This window comes from Mus caroli, unplaced genomic scaffold (assembly GCF_978045245.1).
Source record: "Mus caroli unplaced genomic scaffold, Mus_caroli_1 scaffold_10, whole genome shotgun sequence".
Classification (NCBI taxonomy): Eukaryota; Metazoa; Chordata; class Mammalia; order Rodentia; family Muridae; genus Mus; species Mus caroli.
This window is the reverse complement of record NW_028227265.1, coordinates 22,112,495-22,135,162: the sequence shown is the minus strand read 5'-3', so window position 1 is coordinate 22,135,162 and position 22,668 is coordinate 22,112,495. Positions and strand designations below refer to the sequence as shown.

General features: G+C 40.0%; 1 protein-coding gene across 10 annotated transcripts in view; it reads left to right on the top strand.

The window, feature by feature from the left end:
- The window catches only part of Nfat5 (nuclear factor of activated T cells 5), an 89,397-nt gene extending 67,675 nt beyond the window's left edge, over positions 1-21,722 (top strand). For 9 of the 10 annotated variants that reach the window (XM_029480993.2, XM_029480994.2, XM_021171155.3 and 6 more), the window contains 6 exons: positions 114-246; positions 3,760-3,840; positions 8,426-8,574; positions 9,301-11,776; positions 12,639-12,880; positions 13,372-21,722. In XM_029480993.2, the coding sequence (XP_029336853.1) occupies positions 114-246; positions 3,760-3,840; positions 8,426-8,574; positions 9,301-11,776; positions 12,639-12,874 (3,075 nt within the window). In that variant the 3' untranslated portion in view covers positions 12,875-12,880; positions 13,372-21,722. The remainder of the gene's footprint in view (positions 1-113; positions 247-3,759; positions 3,841-8,425; positions 8,575-9,300; positions 11,777-12,638; positions 12,881-13,371) is intronic. The other variant, XM_029480992.2, reaches the window with a different exon arrangement.
- The last annotated feature ends 946 nt before the right edge of the window (positions 21,723-22,668 follow it).

The window sequence follows — 22,668 nt, the reverse complement described above, 5'->3', positions numbered from 1 at the left end:
CCTGTGGCTTTTTTCTAATCAAACTTCTAAATTGTGCAGATAACAGGAAATTTACCATTTTTTTTCTTAAACATTGACTTACTATCTGATTCTTATATTTTTTCCTTAATTAGAACCATCTTATTGTGAAGGTTCCTCCGTATCATGACCAACATATAACTTTGCCTGTATCAGTGGGAATATATGTTGTGACCAATGCTGGAAGATCTCATGATGTTCAGCCATTTACGTACACTCCAGATCCAGGTATGTCAGAATGAACAGTTCTGAACTAAAATGAATAATTAAATTCTATACCTTTGAAAAAGTTTGAAGTCTAGACAGCCAAAACATGAAGCCCTACTAATTTGGAGATGAGTAATATTTTATAAAAAGACAGCTACCAAATGCTACTGTTACTCTGAGAACCATTTTCACTTGTTCTCTCATAATAAGAGAGCTGAGAGTGCTTAAGCTCTGATGCTCCAGAGTTAGTCACAGGTCACTTTCTAGTGACTATCACTGTTATTGAGTGCCTCTTAAATGCAGGAAGGTGAAATTCAAAACTGGGAAATTGCTAAAGTTTGTCTGGTTTATGAGGTCTCTCCTCCACCCCTACCATCATGTTGGGGTTGATTCCAGGGCTTTATATGTATGCTAACCACATGCTTAACTACTGAACTATATACCTCTGATCACAGGGTTTCTCTGTGTAGCCCTGGCTGCCCTGGAACTTGCTCTGTAGACCAGGCTGGCATCAAGCTCAGATCTCATTGCCTCTGCCTCCTTAGTGGTGGGATTAAAGGTGTGTGCCACCATTGCCCAGAAATAATAAATGTTTTAAATATACTTTAAGCATTTAATGATTTAGAAAGCAGACCACAAAAGCAACTGAAATGTTTTAAATTTATTTATTTAGCCAAAATGTAACTTCTGAGTTATTTGCCTATTTTGTTTAGTTACCTGAAAAATTAAGAAAGCCTCTGACAAAAATGGGAAGAGCATTTTGGAAATGAAAATGAATTGCATGTTGCATTGCCAGGAGGCTCAGTTTCTGCTGCAGTTGTTATTGGTTCAGTTTGTTCTAATATGAAGACTATTTCAGAATTAGCAGTTCTGCTACTATTATTAACCTGTCGTCCTGCTACAGGTTATTGATAATGTTATTCCCACGTATTTCAGGACCCAGTGAAACAGAAGGTGAGGAAAAGTAAGACAGCTTCTGCTCAGGCAGGAGAGTGTTTGCCTCGCAAGCATAAGGACTTGAGTTGATTTCCAACATCCACATAAAAAGCAGTTCTCAAGCCGGGCCTGGTGGCGCACGCCTTTAATAATCCCAGCACTCGGGAGGCAGAGGCAGGCGGATTTCTGAGTTCAAGGCCAGCCTGGTCTATAAAGTGAGTTCCAGGACAGCCAGGGCTATACAGAGAAACCCTGTCTCGAAACTGCCCCCCCCAAAAAAAAAGCAGTTCTGGGGAGGCAGAGACAAGTAGATCATTAGTGCTTCCTGGCCTGGGTGTTGGGTCCCCTGAAACTAGGGTTATGGACAGTAGGTTGGGAGTGGCCAGGTAGATGCTGGGAACTGAATTTGAGTCCACTGTGAGAACAGGAAGTGCTCTTAATAAGTCATCTCTCCAGCCCTGAACTTTCTCTTTTTATTAAATTAGAAATAACTATTCTGCTATTGTTATGAGAAATAATGAGTTCAAAGTAAACCAACTCAAATCTCATTTTGCATGTTTATGAGTGCAAAATAAGTAAGTTGAGGACCTTGGCATGCTCACCCCACACTACTAATTTTTTTTTTTTTTTTTTTTAATGCTTAAAACATTGAAAGCCCAGCCGGGCGTAGTGGCACATGCCTTTAATCCCAGCACTCGGGAGGCAGAGTCAGGCGGATTTCTGAGTTCGAGGCCAGCCTGGTCTACAGAGTGAGTTCCAGGACAGCCAGGGCTGCACAGAGAAACCCTGTCTCAAACAAACAAACAAACAAACAAAAAACATTGAAAGTCAGGCTGGATGATTCCAGTTTGTCACCTCAGCAGTCAAGAGCCTGATGCACTAAGATTGCCGGTTTGAGGACAACCTGGGCCACATAGGAATACTTTACTTCATAACAAAACAAACAAGCCTTGACAAATAAAAATTAAGATGTGTTTTAGATAAAAGTAACAGGCTAGGTTCAGCATGATTGCTCAGTGTGGTAATGGCCTAGGAGCCTGAGTTCAGTTCCTGAGACCCATGGGGTAGAGGAGAACCAATTTGACCCCCACATGTATTCTGTTGTACATGTGTATGCATGCACACAGACAATAAGTAAATGTAATTTTATGACCAAAATGCAAGTTGGAGAGGAAAGGGTTTGTTTTGTTTGGCTTATACTTCCATATTGCTGTTCATCAACAAAGAAGTCAGAACAGAAGAAACTCAAACTCAAACAATGCAGGAACCTGGAGGCAGGAGCTGATGCAGAGGCCATGGAGAGTGCTACTTACTGGCTTGCTTCCCCTGGCTTGCTCAGCCTACTTTCTTATAGAACCCAGGACCATCAGCCCAGGGATGGAACTATTCACAATGGGCCGGGCCCTCTCACATTGATCACTAAGAAAATGCCTTACATTTGGATCTTATGGAGGCATCTTCTCAATTGAGGTTTCTTCCTTTAGATAACTCTAGTTTGTGTGTGTCAAGTTGACATGAGACTAGCCAACACAGTGGTTAAAAGCACTTGTTGCTTTTGCAGAGAACCCAGGTTCAATTCCCAACACCCACATTGTGGTTCACACACGTACAGTAGTAATCACAGCACTGACGAGATGGAGACAGGAGGATCACTGAGGCTTACTAAATCTATGACCTTCTGGTTGGGCTAGGTCACAGTGGTTCTCAACCTTCCAAATGCTGCAACCCTTTAATACATTTCCTTATGTTGTAATAACCCCAGCTATAAAATTATTTTGTTGCTACTTAACTGTAATTTTGCTACTGTTATCATAATATAAATATATGATATACAGAATGTTTTGTATATTACCCTATGGAGGTCCCTACCCATGGGTTGAGAACCACCAGGTTTAGGAAACCTTGTCTTTAAAAAACAAAACAAACAAAAAACAAGGTTAAAGAGAATCCATGACATTTCAAAAATCAAAAATGACAATAATAACAATAATGACCATTTGAAGCAGAACCTACTCATTTGCAGTTTAACATTATTGTTTAGAAATGATCTCTGTTCTTCAGCTCCTTAAGTCAAAAGCTGTTATGGAAGATTTAAGCAACATAGCTAGGTATAGTAACCTTGTGGTTCTCTGTTAGCGCTAGCAAAGATTCTTTTTCAAAGTTTTACTGAAAGAATAGTCATAATATTAGAGACCTAGTATGTTCATCATGTGTGTTTTAATTTACTTTAAATATTGATAAGTGTTTTCCAGTTGGTACTTTTTAATAAACTTACATAGGTAAATGATAACCTTTTTTTCTTGCTAGTGCTCTAATGTAGCTGTTAAGTGTTAAATGTCTGATATTTGATGTCAGTCTTCCATTCATGTGTTAAACGGATTCTTAAAGTTTTCGGTTTTGGTAAGTGATATATTTTATCTGCTTGTAGATAAGTATATTTTAGAGAGTAGTCTGCTGGTTATAAAAAATTAACCTAGGGTTCTAGTAAACAAGTCAATGACATGCTAAGAAATTACTCCAATTAAAGATTATTAGAATATGTATTTCATCAAGATGAATATATTGAACAAAATATATGACTTTTATTTTTAATATCAGCAGCTGGTGCTTTGAATGTAAATGTGAAAAAGGAGATATCTAGTCCAGCAAGACCTTGCTCTTTTGAAGAAGCCATGAAAGGTACCGAGTTGATTCTTCTCAAAAACTAATTTTGCCCTCCTGTGTGTTTACCAGCAAAACCTTAATGCTTTGTTTTCTCTGATCTAATGTGATGCTTAGCAAGGTGTTTTCCAAATTATAAAATAAATACTTGTTTAACTTCACTGATGCAGAGACTTATTTTTCAACTTGATATTTCCCTTCATTTAGCATATATACATATATATATTTTTTTTTTTAAACAAAACAAAAACCCATAATAGACCAGACATGGTGGTGCATACTTGTAATCCTAGCACTTGGGAGGCAAGGGGATCATGAGTTCAAGATTACCAAGACCTTGTCTCAAAATAATAACTAATATGTTTGAGTAGAGGAGTGTGGTTTCTTCAGTTTTCTTCAGTTTAACCCTTATGGGCCTTCAAGATGGCTCAGTGGATAAGGTACTTGCCACCAGTTCCAATGACCTGGGTTTAATCCCCAAGACACACAGGCATTGTTGAAAAAGGGGACCAACTCTCACAAGTAGCTGACCTTCACATGTATCATGGCAGTTGGATACCCACACATACACACAAGATAAATATAGAAATAGAAAAACACCAAAATAAAGCCCAAATCCCATAAAAGCAATGAGAATAAGTCATACAGTTGTGCTTTTCACTGAGACTGAAGAGACTAAGATATGAAGTGTAGGTGTTTGAAGAGTTACTTTGGATCTAACCATTCCTAAGTCTGACATGTTTATTTACTTCTCGACCAATTTAAGAGACATCAAAACACTGAAGACCAGGAGTGATAGCACATTCCTACAATTTCTTGTTTTGTTTTGTTTTTTCTTTTTTTTTTCGAGACAGGGTTTCTCTGTATAGCCCTGGCTGTTCTGGAACTCACTCTGTAGAACTCAGAAATCCACCTGCCTTTGCCTCTGCCTCCCAAGTGCTGGAATTAAAGGCGTGCGCCACCACCGCCTGGCATTCCTACAGTGTCAGTGCTCTGTTATCTGAGACAGGAATTTCATGAGCTCAAGACCCAACTAGCCTTTATACTAAGACTGTCTCCAAAAACCCAAGTACAAAAGAAGCAATGGTTATAAACCAACTTAAGTTTGTTACAATGTGGTAAAGCAGATTATGGTCCACAATTACAGTATGTGATGATGGTGCTTTTATGCCTTTATCTATGAAGATACAGATTACACAATGACACAGTTCTATAATTCATGAGTCAGTCTGCCTCCAGAAATGGCAACAGTGGATCCCAGTGTATCATCCCTGTGCCATACCACACAACAGCAAGTCAGCCTTCTCTGTACTGACAATGCATGCAAGCTCAGTATTTCCTTACTCTTACCCAGCCCAGAAGCACTAGCGCTCCACCTAACTAGAACACCTAAGCTAGGGATCTTACAGCTTTCTACCTACTAACAAAAGCCAGTCTAAGCTAGTGAGAACCAGGTGTGGAAGCTCATGCTTTTAATGCCAGCACTTGTGAGGCAGAGGTAGGTAGATTTTTGTGAGTTGCCTGGTCTACATAGTAAGTTCCAAGACAGCCAGGGATATGTAGAGACCCCATCTAAAAAATAAAAAAAAATAAAAATGTCAGCCGAGTGTCAGAAAGCCAATTAGACATCAGTATCCCAGTTTGTTACGCATACCCAGAGGTAGCAGAGGCAGCCCATGTAGATGATTCTCTACTCCAATATCACCAGCAGTGATAGATTAGAAAGCCTGCTGCCACTGTGATACCAAAGAAACATATAAGAGAAATGCTTTCCTCACTTCTCTAAAGACACCAATAACCAGGGAAGCACTTCCCACTAGGTAGGCAACACCAGACACAGATCAGGTAGAGTTAGGAATAACCAGACCAGATAACCCAAAATTGAACTAAGCTGTCACTGAAACTACAGTAAGCCAGAACCTGTGCAAGTTAAACAAGATGAACATGGTAAACATGCTTATATTAGTTTAAGTAGAACTACGTCTCCTAACACAAAAATCCAACATGGCTTTGAAATAGTTTTTAAATCATTTGTTATATTAGGAACCAAGAAAAATCACATGAGAAAAGATAACTGATATGAATCATTAAGAAAGGTGTTGGAACTATCTAACAAAATGATAGACCATGAAATTAATACAACAGGTAATTCTTAATTTCTTGAAAGTCAAAACTAAAAATAGAAAATTTTAGTAAAGAACAAGGAGATATTTTTAAAACAACCAAATAGAAATTACAGAACAGAAAACTACAGATTTTTTGTTGTTGTTGCTAGTTATATTTTATTGAAACTGGGGGAAATTATGTCTTCCAGTGTATAGTGGAATCAAATAAAAAATCAACAATAAAGTAGAGACAGGGAAGATCTCTCTGAGGCACTCTGGTCTAGTAGTGAATTCCAGAACTACATAGACCCTGTCTCAGAAAGGGGGGTGGTAGGGGAGAATGAAAAAAGAAATCAGTAATAAAGGAAATAGTAAAATCTTCACATTAAAGTTTTGAGCCTGGTGGTGGTGATGGCACATGGCTTTAATCCCAGCACTCAGAAACAAATAAAAGTGTCTGTCTGAGAAAACAGAGAAAAGACAAAGTTTTGAGCTGAGGATATGGCTTATAGTAAGCAAAGTGCTTGCTAACAGCCTGAGGTCCTGAGTTGGCTCTCCAGCATTGCATAAACCAGGTATGGTGTTGCACACCTGTAATCCGAATGCTTGAAAAGTAAAAGCAGGGGCTGGTGAGATGGCTCAGTGGGTAAGAGCACCCGACTGCTCTTCCAAAGGTCCGGAGTTCAAATCCCAGCAACCACATGGTGGCTCACAACCATCCGTAACGAGATCTGACGCCCTCTTCTGGTGTGTCTGAAGACAGCTACAGTGTATTCACATATAATAAATAAATAAATCTTTAAAAAAAAAAAAAAAAGAAAAGTAAAAGCAGGAGTATCAAGGTTATCAAGTTCAAGGTTATCTTTGGCTTTAAGTTTAAGCCACCCTGGGAAACATGAGAGTCTATCTCAAAGAAGAGTGCAGGTGGCTGGAGAGATGGCTTAGTGATTAAGAGCTCTTGCTGTTCCTGCAGAAGATCCAGGTTCCATTCCACCACCTCATGGCAGCTCACAGCCATTTGTTCCAGGGGAGCCAATGCCCTCGCTTGACCTTTATGGTTGCATGGTGCATATACCTGCTAGCAGGCAGAACACTCATATGTTTAAAGTAAAAAGAAATAAATATTTGTTAAAGAGAGCATAGGTATCAAGAGGAAATTTAGAAATAAACTGAATAAAGATAAAAATAATGGCATTTGAAAGTTTGTGAGATACTAGGCATAGTGACATATGAACTGTAATGCCAGCACCCTGGAGCTGAGAAAGGAAGAGAAATGTTTGAGACCAGCATGAGCTGTATAATAGCAAAACCCCATCTGTGGTTCTTTCTGTAGTCTCAAAGTAATAAGAATTTGAGCCTCAAACTTGAAACATCAGGCTTTAGCTGCATGATCAATTCACAGACTGTCACTAGCTGAAACAGTAGACTCCATAAAATACCAACGGCAAACTCAAGGAAAAGTTACAAAGAAGAAAGAAAATGAGTGAAGGGGGATGGGAGTTGAGTGGAAAGGTAGTAATTGGCTCTCCTAGCTGTAAGTCGATAGCTAGCTATTGAAAGTGGAGGTTGGTGAGGGAGCAAATGGTTTAGAAATGCACTTAATTGCAATTGTACCACCTTGAATTGTTCAAGTTTCTAAAACACTGATTCAGAGAACAAAATTTGTAAATTACTTTATATATTCTTAAATTCTTGCTGAGAAATACTTCAATAATCTCAATCTTCAAAAGGTTGGAATGCTGGATTGTACCTCCGTGTTTAACCTCCTGGAGGTAAACATACAATCTGTATGCTAAATACTCTCCCTGTTGCATGGTGTATAACCCCAGACACTTAGATATGGCTTGTGGGATACAGCTGGTAGCTGAACCAGTTCAGTTTATTACTTGACCTATAAGCTGTAGGTATTTCTGTAGTGGTGGAGGTCTCCTCTAGATTGCAGGTGACCCTAGGTTTTATTCCCCAGCACGGTACCACATAAGTAAACCTGCCTTCTCTTCAGGCCAGTCACACTTGCGTAAAGGGAGGTTAGGTAGGAGTAGGGATATAACAGAGTGGGCAGAATGCATGCCTAGGATGCATTAAACCCTGGGCTTAATAATTGTCTCTGCATATAGCAGACATAGTGGCTCACACATGTAATTCCAAGCGAAGACAGAAGGATCAAAAATTTGAGGTCACCCTAGGTTACATATCTAGTTTGAGGCCATCCTGGACTACATGAGAGTTTCTCAAAAATAGGGTAAGCATAAATGTATCATGGATTATAATCATGATATAATCTATCCAAAATAGACATTTAACCCAGGTATGGTGGTATAGCACACATATACTTTGAGCTCTTAGGGGTTGAGGTAGGAAGATGACAAGTTTGAGGCCAGCCTAGGCTGTATAGAGACTACTTCAAACAAACAAACAAACAAACTAGATTTAAACCATGGCCTACAGTAAGCATATTGCTTCTTATGGTTTACAACTTTTCTTTTTTATGTGTATAGCAATGAAAACGACTGGATGTAACGTAGATAAGGTGACTATCCTTCCTAATGCCCTGATCACTCCACTCATATCAAGCAGTATGATTAAGACTGAAGATGTTACTCCAATGGAAGTAACATCAGAGAAAAGATCTTCCCCAATTTTTCAGGTAAGTTATATAATGAATGCCCCATATCTCTCTCATATATGAAAAATAGCTATATTCCCCTTTCTTGTTCTGTTGGCATCTGTTTTCCATGAGATATGGTTAATGAATTTTGCTTTTCAGAGCAAATGCTTTATAGGTCAGTAACATTGCTTACAAAGTAACTTCAGGACACATTTTGATAAGAGGAGGAATTCATTCCCATGAGATGAGGTATATTTAAAGTACTACAAGTTGGTTTTGGGACTAAGGAATCAAAGATGTGAGATTAAGGCCAACCTGGGCTACAGAGAAAGACCCTGCCCCCAAAATTAGTTGATTTAATGAAAGCACCAATTTTAGCATTTTCAGAAGTAGAAGTATTTTGATTATGGTTCCTTCTCTACTCTCTTTTTAATTCTCCTCTTGTTTTCCCCATTGCAGTGTTACTGATGATCCACAATATGGAAGTTTTGAACTTACATAGTTGTAGTTACACACACACTATCAGATTAATGTTCTCTTATTATTCTTATTTGGCTAAGCATATCAATAACTGCTTGCTCTGCTTGTTTGGTTATCTTTACAATACTGAAAGCAGATATTGTCATAAAGAATCAGTCTTAGACTGACTTTTAGTGATACTGTAGAGTAGAAAGCTTATTCTGTGTGTAATCTTAGAAATAATTTTTGGAGTAATATATGTGATTATTTATATGTGCATATTGTTTGTGGCTTTTTATTTTTTAGACTACAAAGAGCGTTGGATCAACCCAGCAAACCTTAGAAACTGTTTCCAACATAGCGGGGGGCGCACCCTTTCCCTCTCCGTCATCAAGTGAGAATCAGCAGCAGCTTCAGCCCAAGGCGTACAACCCAGAGACCCTGACAACTATCCAAACGCAGGACCTCTCACAGCCCGGGACGTTCCCTGCAGTTTCTGCTTCTAGTCAGCTGCCCAGCAGCGATGCACTACTGCAGCAGGCCACACAGTTTCAGACAAGAGAAGCTCAGTCCAGAGACACAATACAGTCAGATACAGTGGTTAACTTGTCACAGTTAACTGAAGCATCACAGCAGCAGCAATCCCCACTACAAGAACAAGCACAGACGTTACAGCAGCAGATACCATCAAATATTTTTCCATCGCCAAACAGTGTGAGCCAGCTCCAGAGTACTATTCAGCAGCTGCAAGCGGGAAGTTTCACAGGCAGCGCTGCTGGCGGCAGCAGTGGAAGCGTTGATTTGGTCCAGCAGGTTTTAGAGGCACAACAGCAATTATCGTCTGTTCTGTTTTCTACCCCAGATGGGAATGAGAATGTTCAAGAACAGCTTAATGCAGACATTTTCCAAGTCAGTCAAATTCAAAATAGTGTAAGCCCTGGAATGTTTTCTTCAGCGGAGTCTGCAGTTCACACCAGACCAGATAACTTACTACCTGGGAGGGCTGACAGCGTCCATCAACAGACTGAAAATACACTGTCTAATCAGCAGCAGCAGCAACAGCAGCAGCAGCAAGTGATGGAGTCATCAGCTGCAATGGTGATGGAGATGCAGCAGAGCATTTGCCAAGCAGCTGCCCAGATCCAGTCAGAGCTGTTTCCTTCAGCTACTTCAGCAAGTGGAAGCCTTCAGCAGTCTCCAGTTTACCAGCAGCCTTCTCACATGATGAGTGCACTGCCTACCAATGAGGACATGCAAATGCAGTGTGAGCTATTCTCATCTCCCCCTGCAGCTTCTGGAAACGAAACTTCCACAACCACCACGCCACAGGTGGCAACCCCTGGCTCCACTATGTTTCAGACACCAAGTTCAGGAGATGGAGAAGAAACTGGAGCACAAGCAAAACAGATTCAGAACAGCGTATTTCAGACAATGGTCCAAATGCAGCGCAGTGGGGACAGCCAACCTCAAGTAAACCTCTTTACATCTACAAAAAATATAATGAGTGTTCAGAATAATGGTACCCAGCAACAAGGCAATAGCTTGTTCCAGCAAGGGAGCGAGATGATGTCACTTCAGTCTGGGAACTTTTTGCAGCAGTCCTCTCATTCACAGGCTCAGCTCTTTCATCCTCAGAATCCTATTGCTGATGCTCAGAACCTTTCCCAGGAAACTCAAGGTTCAATTTTTCATAGTCCAAATCCTATTGTCCACAGTCAAACTTCCACAGCATCCTCTGAACAACTGCAGCCTTCAATGTTTCACTCTCAGAATACCATTGCTGTGTTACAGGGCTCTTCAGTTCCTCAAGACCAGCAGTCACCCAACATATTTCTTTCCCAAAGTTCTATCAATAATCTTCAAACTAACACAGTAGCCCAAGAAGAGCAGATTTCATTTTTTGCAGCACAGAACTCAATTTCTCCACTTCAGTCAACATCAAACACTGAGCAGCAAGCTGCTTTCCAACAGCAGCCTCCAATCTCACACATCCAGACCCCTATTCTTTCCCAGGAACAGGCACAACCCTCTCAGCAAGGGTTATTTCAGCCTCAGGTGGCCCTTGGCTCCCTGCCTCCTAATCCAATGCCTCAAAACCAGCAAGGTCCAATTTTCCAAACACAGCACCCAATAGTTGGCATGCAGAGTAACTCTCCATCCCAGGAGCAGCAGCAGCAACAGCAGCAACAGCAGCAGCAGCAGCAGCAACAGCAGCAACAGAGCATTTTATTCAGTAATCAGAATGCCATGGCTACAATGGCCTCCCAGAAGCAGCCACCACCAAACATGATGTTTAGCCCAAACCAGAACCCAATGGCTAGTCAGGAGCAGCAGAACCAGTCAATTTTTCACCAGCAAAGTAATATGGCCCCAATGAACCAAGAGCAGCAGCCCATGCAATTTCAGAATCAGCCTACGGTTTCCTCACTTCAGAACCCAGGTCCTACGCAATCTGAGTCACCACAGACCTCCTTGTTCCATAGCTCTCCTCAGATCCAGTTGGTTCAAGGGTCACCTAGTTCTCAAGAGCAGCAAGTCACACTCTTCCTCTCTCCAGCATCCATGTCTGCACTGCAAACCAGTATAAACCAACCAGACATGCAGCAGTCTCCTCTTTATTCCCCGCAGAACAACATCCCTGGAATCCAAGGAAGCACTTCTTCACCCCAGCCACAGGCTACTTTATTTCACAACACTACAGGAGGCACAATAAACCAAATACAAAATTCTCCTGGCTCATCTCAGCAGACTTCAGGAATGTTCTTATTTGGCATTCAAAATAGTAAGGAACTCAAATTTCTCAGTATCATTTGAAATGTTCAGATCATTATAAGGAAGCATAAGGCACAGTAGTTTCAAAGCAGAGTGGAATTCCACCAGCTAAAGACTGAGGCCTTGGACACATTATTTGCCCTTTATAGGCATGAATTTCCATGTTTTCAAAAGTAATTGGTACATGCCTGTAATTCTAGCCCTTCAGAGGTGTAGGCAGGAGGATCAGGAATTCAAAGTCATCTGTGACTCCATAGTGTTTGAGTCTAGCCTAGGGTACATGAGACCTTATCTCAGAAACAGACACCAAAAAAAAAAAAAAAAAGTGATAGTTTTTATACCTCACAAAGATGTTAAGAGGTTTAAATGAAAAGATATGTACAAATGTGTGTGCCGTTTTATGACATTAATTTGAAAGGAAAATGAAGAAAGTATCTTAGCCAATTAAGTTGTTTCTAAAAAGTTAGGCACCCACTTTTCATCTGTTACATCAAGTAATTAAGTAATACTTTTATTTGTATGACTGCATTTATTTAGAGGTAAGGTCTCACTATTTAGTCATGGTTGTTCTGGAACTCACTGTGTAGACCAACTGGCCTTGAACTCACAAGGTTCACTTGCTGTTCTTCCCAAATGCTGAAATTAAAGGTGTGCTCCACCATACGCAGTTTCAGTAGTACTTTTATATATGTTTATAAGAATCCCAAGATAGATTCCAGTGTTGTCTTGTGAAAACCATTTTGTTAGACTGTCAAGCACTTTAGTTTTAGTAATGTAGATCAGTATAGTAATAAATTTCCCCTGGCAACTAAAAAGTGTTTTTTTCAGAAATCTTAACTAATCAGATGTTTCTGATTTTGCTGTCTTTTCAGATTGTAGTCAGCTTTTAACCTCTGGACCAGCTACATTGCCAGATCAGCTGATGGCCATAAATCAGCCGGGCCAACCACAAAATGAGGGCCAATCTTCTGTGACAACACTTCTTTCTCAGCAAATGCCAGAGACTTCCCCACTGGCCTCCTCTGTGAACAGCAGTCAGAACATGGAAAAGATTGATTTGCTTGTTTCATTGCAAAGCCAAGGGAACAATTTAACTGGCTCCTTTTAGTGAGATGTAAGTATTACATTTTGGTCTCTTAGTGAAAAGCGTTACTAAATTTTACTCACAACAGATTTGGGTTAGTAGCACTGTTTAGCTTTTACGGTTAGTTAAAATAGGACCTTCACTTTGAGTAAGTCACTCTGAATGATAGCTTAGATTAGGTAGGAAATACTGGGCATTCCTTCTGGCTGAGAGCTTCATTCATTTGAGAACAGAACATCAGGCTAGCATATAAGGCCCTAGATCCAATCATAGTAGAAAAGGAGAGCATGAAAGAAAAACTTTTATAGACTAATAAATCTTATAGTCTGGGGCTATATCTTGGTTGGGTACTTACTTGTGCAGCATATTTGACACCCTAGGTTCAGTACCCAGCACCACCAAAAAAGCAAGAAAGAGTGAATATGATGAAGTTCCCTACACAGGACAGTTGGAGCCATTCATGGTAACAGATACTTTCCAATTTTTTTCCCTAATGAAATACTGACTTTTTTTTTCTTCAGAAATTCCATGAAGAATTCTGTAACAGTGATTCCAAGATGTCCTGAGAACTGTGGTTCCATGAAGATTATTGAACTCTGGTGAAGAACTATGTTTGAGTAAATGGATAGATTTCCTGGCTGTAAGAGTACACCCATGCTGCCTGTTGCAGTGATTTGCCACCAATGTGCTTTTTGTTTCTAATAACAGTGATGACTGAGAGCCTGTTGGATTTTCCAGCTGACAGCATTGTTGCTTGTGTCCTCTGTTTGTAACTGCAAGGCTGGGCCTCTCAGTTATTATTGCTATTAGGAAATCATGTTTGTCATGTTTACTTACATTCTTACTTCCTTTCCTGCATTATTTTAATCAAGTAGTGGCTTAGGACAACGTAAAGTCCAGTAGTGACTAAGGCTGTGCTTTTGTTGATGTAAAAAACATGGCTGTTGGCCAAAGTGAAGGAGTTTCTTTTAGTTTTCATGGAGAAGCTGAAGGAGTAATTTAGCTGTAGAACTCTGCAGATATGAGGATTCCTCCTCACACACACAAGCAGATGACATGCTTGCAAAACTGGTTTCAGCTTGGAAGTTACTGAGTTCATTTTTCAGAGAGTTGTTAGTTCTCTGTATTTCTACTAAGGGATTTAGCCATAACTGCATAAAAATATTTTGTTCTATGAAAATGAAGGGGGTGATATATGATGTGTTACATTCTCATAGTCTCCTCCGGTAGCTTAAACTGACAGTACTTTGAGCCTGTTGTCTTCTTGCCCAGCATTAGGCTAGTATTCCCTTCTTATGTGCATCACCTGTATTGTTGTCCGCATTTTTTCTTCGTAGTTTTATTAATATTCTACTGGCTTTCTGACCCTGTAGGAATTAGAGAAGGCAGCCACATTGATCCAGTGACCTGGCAGTCAGCAGCACAGGCCAGGAATACTCTGTTAGGAGTAATTGGGACATGATTCCTGGGAAAAAATAATTCTCTTTTTTTCTTCCATGAACGGTGCTGTTCTGAAGTCTTCAAAATTTTCCCTCTGCTGATAAATAGCAGTATACATTTTAATTTTACAAACAAGGCAAACAAACATTTCTCAAACTATTACTTCTCCCCAAGCTGCAGTGACTATTTACATGTCAGTCACCTCAGTGCTTTACAGTTGAAGTGGTCACTTACATGATGGTTCCCACAGCCTTGGGCTCCACAGGGTCATATCGTTGATTTAAAAGGAAGAGTTAACCGTGTTGCATCTAGAGAGAGCAAAATTACACACTCCAGAACTTGCATTTGTAGCATTAGTTGTAGAGTTTTGGGTGTCCTTACCACCTGTGGGGTGCCTGCTTCTCACTACCACCTACATCTGGACACGTGCTTATGTCTCATTCATCTTTGGCATGTGGGAAGTGTCAATGCAGCGTTAGCCCATCATGTATGCAGCTTCTATATGTTATATGTTGACATGCTTTGGTTTCCTGTTCAATTCTTTTACTTTCTAAGCTTTTAAAAATTAGCCAGTTCATGGTTGTTGCCTTTTTCCTTAGTTTTCCTTTCAGTTTTCCTCCCCCTATCCTTCACATGTGTTGAACTGTGTGGAGCTTGGTGTTGGTTTAGTTTATATGGCCAGATCCTGCTTTGGGACTCTTCCTTTGTTATTTGACTGTGGTTCTTGTCATCTGTTTCTTCTCTTTGTCCTTCTCCCTCTGCCCTGGCCCTTCCTTTCCCTCTCTGAGAGGCATTGGATTACGTTTTCAGTAGTACAGGCTTCTTGCCAATATGAAGGGAACTTTCCAGAAAGAGACCTACTCTGGTCATTTAATTTTGAAAACAGTTTTCAATCGTTCAAGTTTTGGATGGTTTATATCTAATGTGTGTTTCATTTTTTTGGAAAGCTATATTTTATATTTAGGAAATGGTATACTATTTTGCTATTTGTACTAAGTGAGTACATTGGCATAAATATAGAAATTTATATATATATATATATATACATATATAAACTATTCTTTTTTGCCACACATTTTTGTGGTAAATTTGTGAGTTTGTCTGATGTTCTACCACAACGTGGCGTCTGATAACAGTGAGGGGGGTTTGTTATGTCTTTCTTGAGTATTTAAGCACCTTTTGAAGCAAATGGCCTGTTTATCTATAGCCATTCCATCAGGCAGTTCCTCGATGTTATTAGGGAGCTGAAGGCGACTGACTGTGTGTTTGCTGGATCTTCACTCAGTGAGATGTTAAAGCGCAAGGAAATTCATTTGAGGCAGTGTGTCAAATGGTGTTTGACAAGAATGAGCCACTCTGTCTTTGTTCACTATATATTTAATATTTTATTATTGTTGTTGTTGTTATTAATTGGCTTTCTGTATCCTATGCCTTTTATTTATAAAGACACTAAAAAAAACCATGTTTGTAATTTTAATAACATTTCCCCATCTTTTAATATCCAGAGCTACTTTATAAATTCTCTAAACCAAAAGTATATCCTCAAGATCTCCTTTCTCCCCCCCAGTTCCTATAGGGAAAAATCACCCAACATAGTTCGGGTTACAAGAAGGGTCAGCCACACAATTCAGTGCTTCAGTTTTAAAAGTAAAACAGACAGACACTAGAGTGCTGTCTGGAGCATCATAGAAAGCAGACCTAGCAGATTTAGGAAAAACAGAAGTCAAAGTTTAAAACCACATTTACTTCTGAGTTTTCTGAATTACTTTGTGAGATCATGTAGAAGACTCAGGAAATCTGTTTGTTCACCAAGATCAAGTTAGAATGTTTGACACTGCCATGCCAGGGATGACGTGGCAGCAGGAAGCCTGGCTCGTGTGGTGGCTTCTGGTCATTCTGGACTAGCAGCTTATCCTTACAAAATGCTAATTGGCAATGCCAAGTCACCGGGACCAATTTCTGTTTTATAATGTTTAAGTTTAGAACAGAACATCACCTGAACTGTAGTGCTTTGAGAGGATGGAGGTGGAAACCCCCATTTTCAGTCTCATCACTTCTGTGGTTATTTATACAAGGGCTGTGCTGTGCTACCATATTCCTGCTCAAATATGATGGAGTTTGTTTGTTTTCTCACATTGTTAAATGTTCCTTGCCCCTAAAGGTCCATGTTAAGAACAATGTTCTGAATATATTGATTTGGTTACAAAAAGTATGTCTTCTTATTGAAGAGTTAGCTCAGTGGTTGATATTTGTGCTAAGATGCAGCTTCCCAGTTACTGTTACAAGTTACAGCTGCCAATGGGAAGACTCAATAAGCCAGCAAAGGCCTTGGAAATCATGATTTATTAAATTTATATCTGGCAGAAGGACCTAAATAAACTGTGAACTACATTTTATTCCTTTGTTACATTTGGCTCTTGCTTTCAGCAATTCACAGACATGCTTGGAGCGCTCTCTCTCTCTCTCTCTCTCTCTCTCTCTCTCTCTGTCTCTCCCCTTCCTTCCTCCCTCCCTTTCCCTCTCCCTCTCTCTCCCACTCCCTCTCTCCCTCCCTCTGTACTCTCCCTCTACATCCTTTCTTTCCTCTCTCCCTTTCCCTCTCTCTCTCCCTCTCCCTCTCTCTCCCTCTCTCCCCCTCTCTCCTCCCGCTCTACTCTCCCACTATATCCTTCCCTTTCTCTCTCCCACTTTCCCTCCCTTCCTCTCTCCATCCACACACACCTCTGTGTGTGTGTGTGTGTGTGTGTGTGTGTGTGTGTGTGTGTGTATGTGCAAGTTATTCCTTCTTCTCATTTCACACCAAGGAGAAGACATTACATACTTTTTTCCTAAGCATTGCTGTGGACTTTTCTGATTCTAGCATCATGTTGCTATTTGGTATTTAGCCATTGTAGACCTGTCTTACCCTTAGACCAAGTGTTAAAAGGGCTTTTATTAATAGAAGCAGTATTAACAAGAGGCCTCTTTCTCTCCCTCCCATTCTCCCATCCTTCCTTGCCCCCTCTTTGTATAATATTGTGAGTTATAGTTTATAATTGCATTATAGTAGATTTATGGCCTATCAGAATTTTGACTAATGTACCCAGAAAAAAATAGAAGGAAGAAATTGTGCATCTGTTCCTTCAGAATGAAAGGGACAATTCCTTTTGACCTTTTGAATGTTTGTTTTTATTTTTTCAGCAAGGTTGCACTATGCTGCCCAAGTCCTGGGCCTGCTGGTATGAAGCATCTTACCTGGCCCCCCTTTTTAAACCAGTATAAATGCTTGTTTTGGGAAAATGAAATCTGTCAGCAAATAAAAACCAAAACTGAATAATTCTTTTTTTAATTACTATTATTTTTTGTATTTTTTATGTACACTGTCACTGTCTTCAGACACCAGAGGAGGGCATTGGATCCCATTACAAATGGTTTTGAGCCAGCAAGTGGTTGCTGGGAATTGAACTCAGGACCTCTGGGAAAGCAATCAGTTCTCTTAACCACTGTGCCATCTCTTCGCCCCTGAATAATTCTTAAATTCAGCAGAGTTATACTTATTCACAGGGGTTAGCCTGAGAATTTTTCATTTTCCTAGTAAAATTTTTTGTTATCCCTATTTCCTGATTGTTAATTAGTTGAAAGTTATGGGAGAACTTGTGGCTTTACTTTGCATCTCTAGCAGAGGCTCTATTTCTAACCAAGATGACCACTTTATATCTGGGTGCTTTGGGTTACCTGGAGGGGCTCAGTGAAAGAGAAAAACTAATTCAGTAGACATATTAGAGAAATAACCCAGGCCTGGAGGTGTGGCTCAGAGGTAGAGAGTTTATGTAGCATTTGCAAGGCCCTGAATTTGGTCCCCAACACCACAAAAAGGGAGAGAGAGATCTTGGGTACACACGCTAGCAAGGGGATTAGCACTCACACACACTGAGAGCTTTCCCATTCTGCCTGCTTTTGTCACTAGAGCTAAACTGAAGGTGACATTCATGATGCAGGAGATTGACTCTCTTCAGTATCATATGTAAATTATCCCAATACCCTAATTACTTTTTAACTGTCTATTTTCATGCCATGCTAAGCCTCATATTAATAAAGTTCTGTTTTTACTGCTCTTGCTCTTCAGGCAATTTTTTACATTAATATTTTATATGTAGATTAAATGTTATGGAAAAGTGCCTTTTTACCATGCCAGTGCCCCCTTCTTTAGTATATGTGCTGCCAAAGTGAGCACCGTGCCCCCTTCTTAAAAACTTCACCTTCCACTATTGCCAAAATTCTGTGAACAACTGGTTTTATCAGGTCCCAACTTGTACTTTTTCCATGTGACCATTATTTTCTCCATTTCTTGGTCACCATAGGAGATAACTTTGTCAGTTCCTTTGACTTAAAAATAATAGAGAAAGTGCTTTGGCAGAATTGCTTGGGAAAGTAAGTGCACACTGTTCAGGCTTGTGTGAATCAAGTCTAATTTTCTCATCCCAACAAATTATAGATGGCTAGCACCTGAATAAGAACAAAAATAAAAATTTGGCTGACTGTGAGACTTCATGCACAAAAATGTGTGTTAAATGTTATAAAGGCACTACTCACAGCCTCTTCTTAGATCCTAATTAGCTGGGGGGTGGGGGGTAGGGAACAGTCACTAAAACGTAGGTTTTGTAAGGCCTGGAGGTAACATTGGGGTTTTTTTCCCTAATTAAATGTGACAAAGTAGTTTATTTCTTATCTATCTGAACTTCAGTTAATTGACTTTAGAAAACTTAATGTCAGAAAAAACTTAGAAGTCATTTGAGTGGGGGCGGGGGGAGCTAAAGTAACGTCTTAGTCTCAGATACAGTTGGGTTGAGTGTCCTGGTTTTGTCCATTTTGTTTCTGATCCAGCTCCTTATGGTGGTGCTTGAAGAAAGGGGCATCAGCATCAAATTCAGGACAGTAGTAACTTAAACTCTGCAACAAAGGTGTGTTCCCCATTCAAGTACGATTGTAACTGTTGGTGGACTGAAGATAGCATACTTATGCAGTATTTGTAATACTCTATTGTGCACTTTAATCATTCCAAACAAAGCCAAGAATACATCTTAACTATTCAGAATACTGCATATTTATTTTGGATTTATGGCTTGGTGTGTTAGGTTCCTGCTTATTTAAAGTAACTTACAACAAGTTTGAAATTACTATTTTCTAAAGGACTTAAGACCTTGAAATGTAGCTGTAGGGAAATGACTACATTTTACAGACCATTTTAGAAATAGTAAAATTTGACTGACTGATGAGTATGTTGGATAGCTACTTAGAACCATTCCCCTTCCTGTGTATTTCGTGTCCCTTATATAAGAATGCTATAGTGTATAGTTTCTACCCCTGTGGTTTATGCAAACCTACTAGTATGGTCCTCTGCCCAGCAGCTAGCTGATGCAGTATGAGCAGGGAACTAGTTAAAGGTGCACATTCTTGGGCAGTAGCCCAGGCGTACTGAATTAGATCTGAAGTGGGGCCCAGCAGTCTGTCTGACCCAAGTCCCCAGTGAGTCCAGTGCATCCTTAGTTTCAGAGCCACTCTAGCGGATGAGCTCTACCTAGTGAAAGCTAGAGAATTTCTTCCCACTTTTAAGAGATAATTATTTCTTCTTTGTGTATATTCAGCCTTACCTGGTTATCTGTGATCATTTCTCAACAATAATAATTTATTCTCAGTACTGCCTAAGAAATGCATGTGTTTTATGTATATACAGTGTAGTTATTGATAATTCATTTAACTTAGTTTGGCATTTCCCTACCACTGACTAAAAAGTTTACATTAACTGACTGATTTCAATATATAGGTGCAATGTTCTGTATTTCTTTAATTGTTGTGACACTTACTTAGCTAAAATAATTGATGGGTGCTACAGTCTCCTGTTTATGCATAACATGGGTACATTGTGGGCAGTGTAATACAAGCTTTCTCTTTGTTGCCTCTTAATTTACCAGCAGGCCATGGTTTTGCTCTTGGCTAGACCAGCTCTCAGAACAGAATTGCCATTCCATACCATTTTTCTTGTATCTGAGATCTCAGATAGATGGCTGGCCAGGCCAACATAGCACCTTATTTAATTTCTTCTCTTAATATATTCTTTTCAAGTAGCTTACTTGGCATTTGAACAGCACAGTCAAGTGATGGTTCTTGGAACTCACACTTCAGATTAAGTACTTAAAATGATAAGACAGTGCATTTTATAATTTGGGTATCTCCTTTCTCAGTTGTGTGCATCTTAATAAATACAAGCTAAGCAGGTTTATTTTTTTCCTTTAGAATTCAGCACTTCCATCATCCTTCCACTGTTTACAAATCACTGATGAGTTAACTCATGAAAAAGAGATTCACTTTTCAGAATAAAACTAAATGAATACTTGCTTTCTGAGAATCACTGCTTCTGTACCACACTAGCAGTGCTAAGTGGCTTACTCTACAAACTGGTGCTGGAAAGTAAGTAGGCAAGCTGTTGGGATGCTGTAGAGACCCCCTCCCTTCCCCTTCTGTCACTGGATACAGAGCATTCTACACAATTTATTTAACCAAGGTTTGTAACACCTCCTTTAAAGATCCTGCATTCAACCTATGTCACCCCTACCTGCTCTCTCTCATTGGTCCTTCCCCTACCCAGGAACCCACCCCAGCAGTAATAATATGCATGGTTTGTAGGGGTGGCCTATTGTTACTATTTTAGCTAGTGAGCCTCAGGAAAGCTTACACTCACACATAACCCCAGACGCTTGCAAGTGAGTTGAGAATCAAACTTCTGTGACCTGACTGGAGTTAGAGTTCAGCGACGGAGCCTTTGTACACACAAGGCCCAAGGTAGGTATAATCCCTGGTACCAAAGAGAGACAGACAGACAGACAGACAGGCAGACAGAGCTGTCCTGCACCGAAGTGATCACAATTTCACTCATTAGAGACCTTCTGCAGTGCAATTGAACTAACCCCTTCTATCTAATGAATGTATCTGTTCACCTTGTTCCCTCTAAGGATAAGCTCCAAGTGATTGCTGCTTTCCTGGCAACTTGACTGAGTTTCACTCTCTTCTTTTACTTCCTGTTTTAATGAGTAACTTGGAATATTTCATTAACGTGTTCTCAAGTGATTTAGCTGCCATTCTGCCATTTTGAGTTTTGTTTAATTTTATCTGCTTGAGCACACTGATCAACCACTGACCTGCCTTCTTGCATTGTCCTGCAGTGACGTAAGAGTGACATTGTGTATACGACTTCATAGTTGGAATTTCAGAGCACTGACACCAGATATTCTCAGTTTGTTCTCTGGGGGAATTTCATTTGCATTTATGTTTTTAGCTATCTGTGATAACTTGTTAAATATTAAAAAGATATTTTGCTTCTATTGGAACATTTGTATACTCGCAATTATATTTCTGTAAACAGCTGCAGTCAAAAATAAAACATTGAAAGTTTTCATTTTGCAGTGGGTGGCAATCTTTTTTCCTCAGACTTTGTGTTGGCCTGAATGTATAAGCAGTGTGGGGAAATGGTGGAGACTGGAAATAGCTAGTGAGGTGATAGGAACTATGTGTGAGGACTCAGCATGGAGCTTCTGATTGAGTACTCACTTAGCAAGTGGAAAGCCCTGGGTTCAGTTCATAGCATCTCAAAAAAGAACTAATATGGGGGCTGGAGAGATGGCTCAGCAGTTAAGAGCACTGACTGCTCTTCCAAAGGTCCTAAATTCAATACCTAGCAACCGCATGGTGGCTCACAACCATCTGTAATGGGACCTGAAGCCCTCTTCTGGTGCATCTGAAGACAGCTACAGTGTACTCACATATAGTAAATAAATCTTTAAAAAAAAAAAAAAAAGAGAGAGAGAATATGTCTACTAACCAGATGATGTGGGAAAGGGTGAATCAAGGAAAAACAGTAAGTTAGTAATATGGGTGGTACAAGGATATTGTAAACATAATATTTGAAAAACTGCTTTAGCAGGGCATGGTGGGCAGAAGTAGGCAGACCTCTGTAATTTCAGAGCAAGTCAGTAGAGTGTGTGCTAACAAAGATGAAGAACTCAGTTGAGATCCTACCACCTCAGAAAAAGCCAGGTATGATACGCATCTAACTCCAGCACTGAGGGGATGGAAACGGGTTCTCAAGAGCTCACTAAGCAACCAGCCTTGCTTAATCTCTGAGCTCCTGCTTCAGTGGACCTCCTTATAAGGGCTTGAGGTGCAGAGCAATCAAAACAGACCTTAGGTCGATCTCTGCCCTCCACACACAAACAGAGGTGCACCTGCATGTACATATGCACACAAGATATACAAACACCACACGTGCACATAAAATCAGAAGATATAAACATTTGTCATTAATAAGCTTAAACAGCACTGAAAAGGTATAGTAACCAAGATGA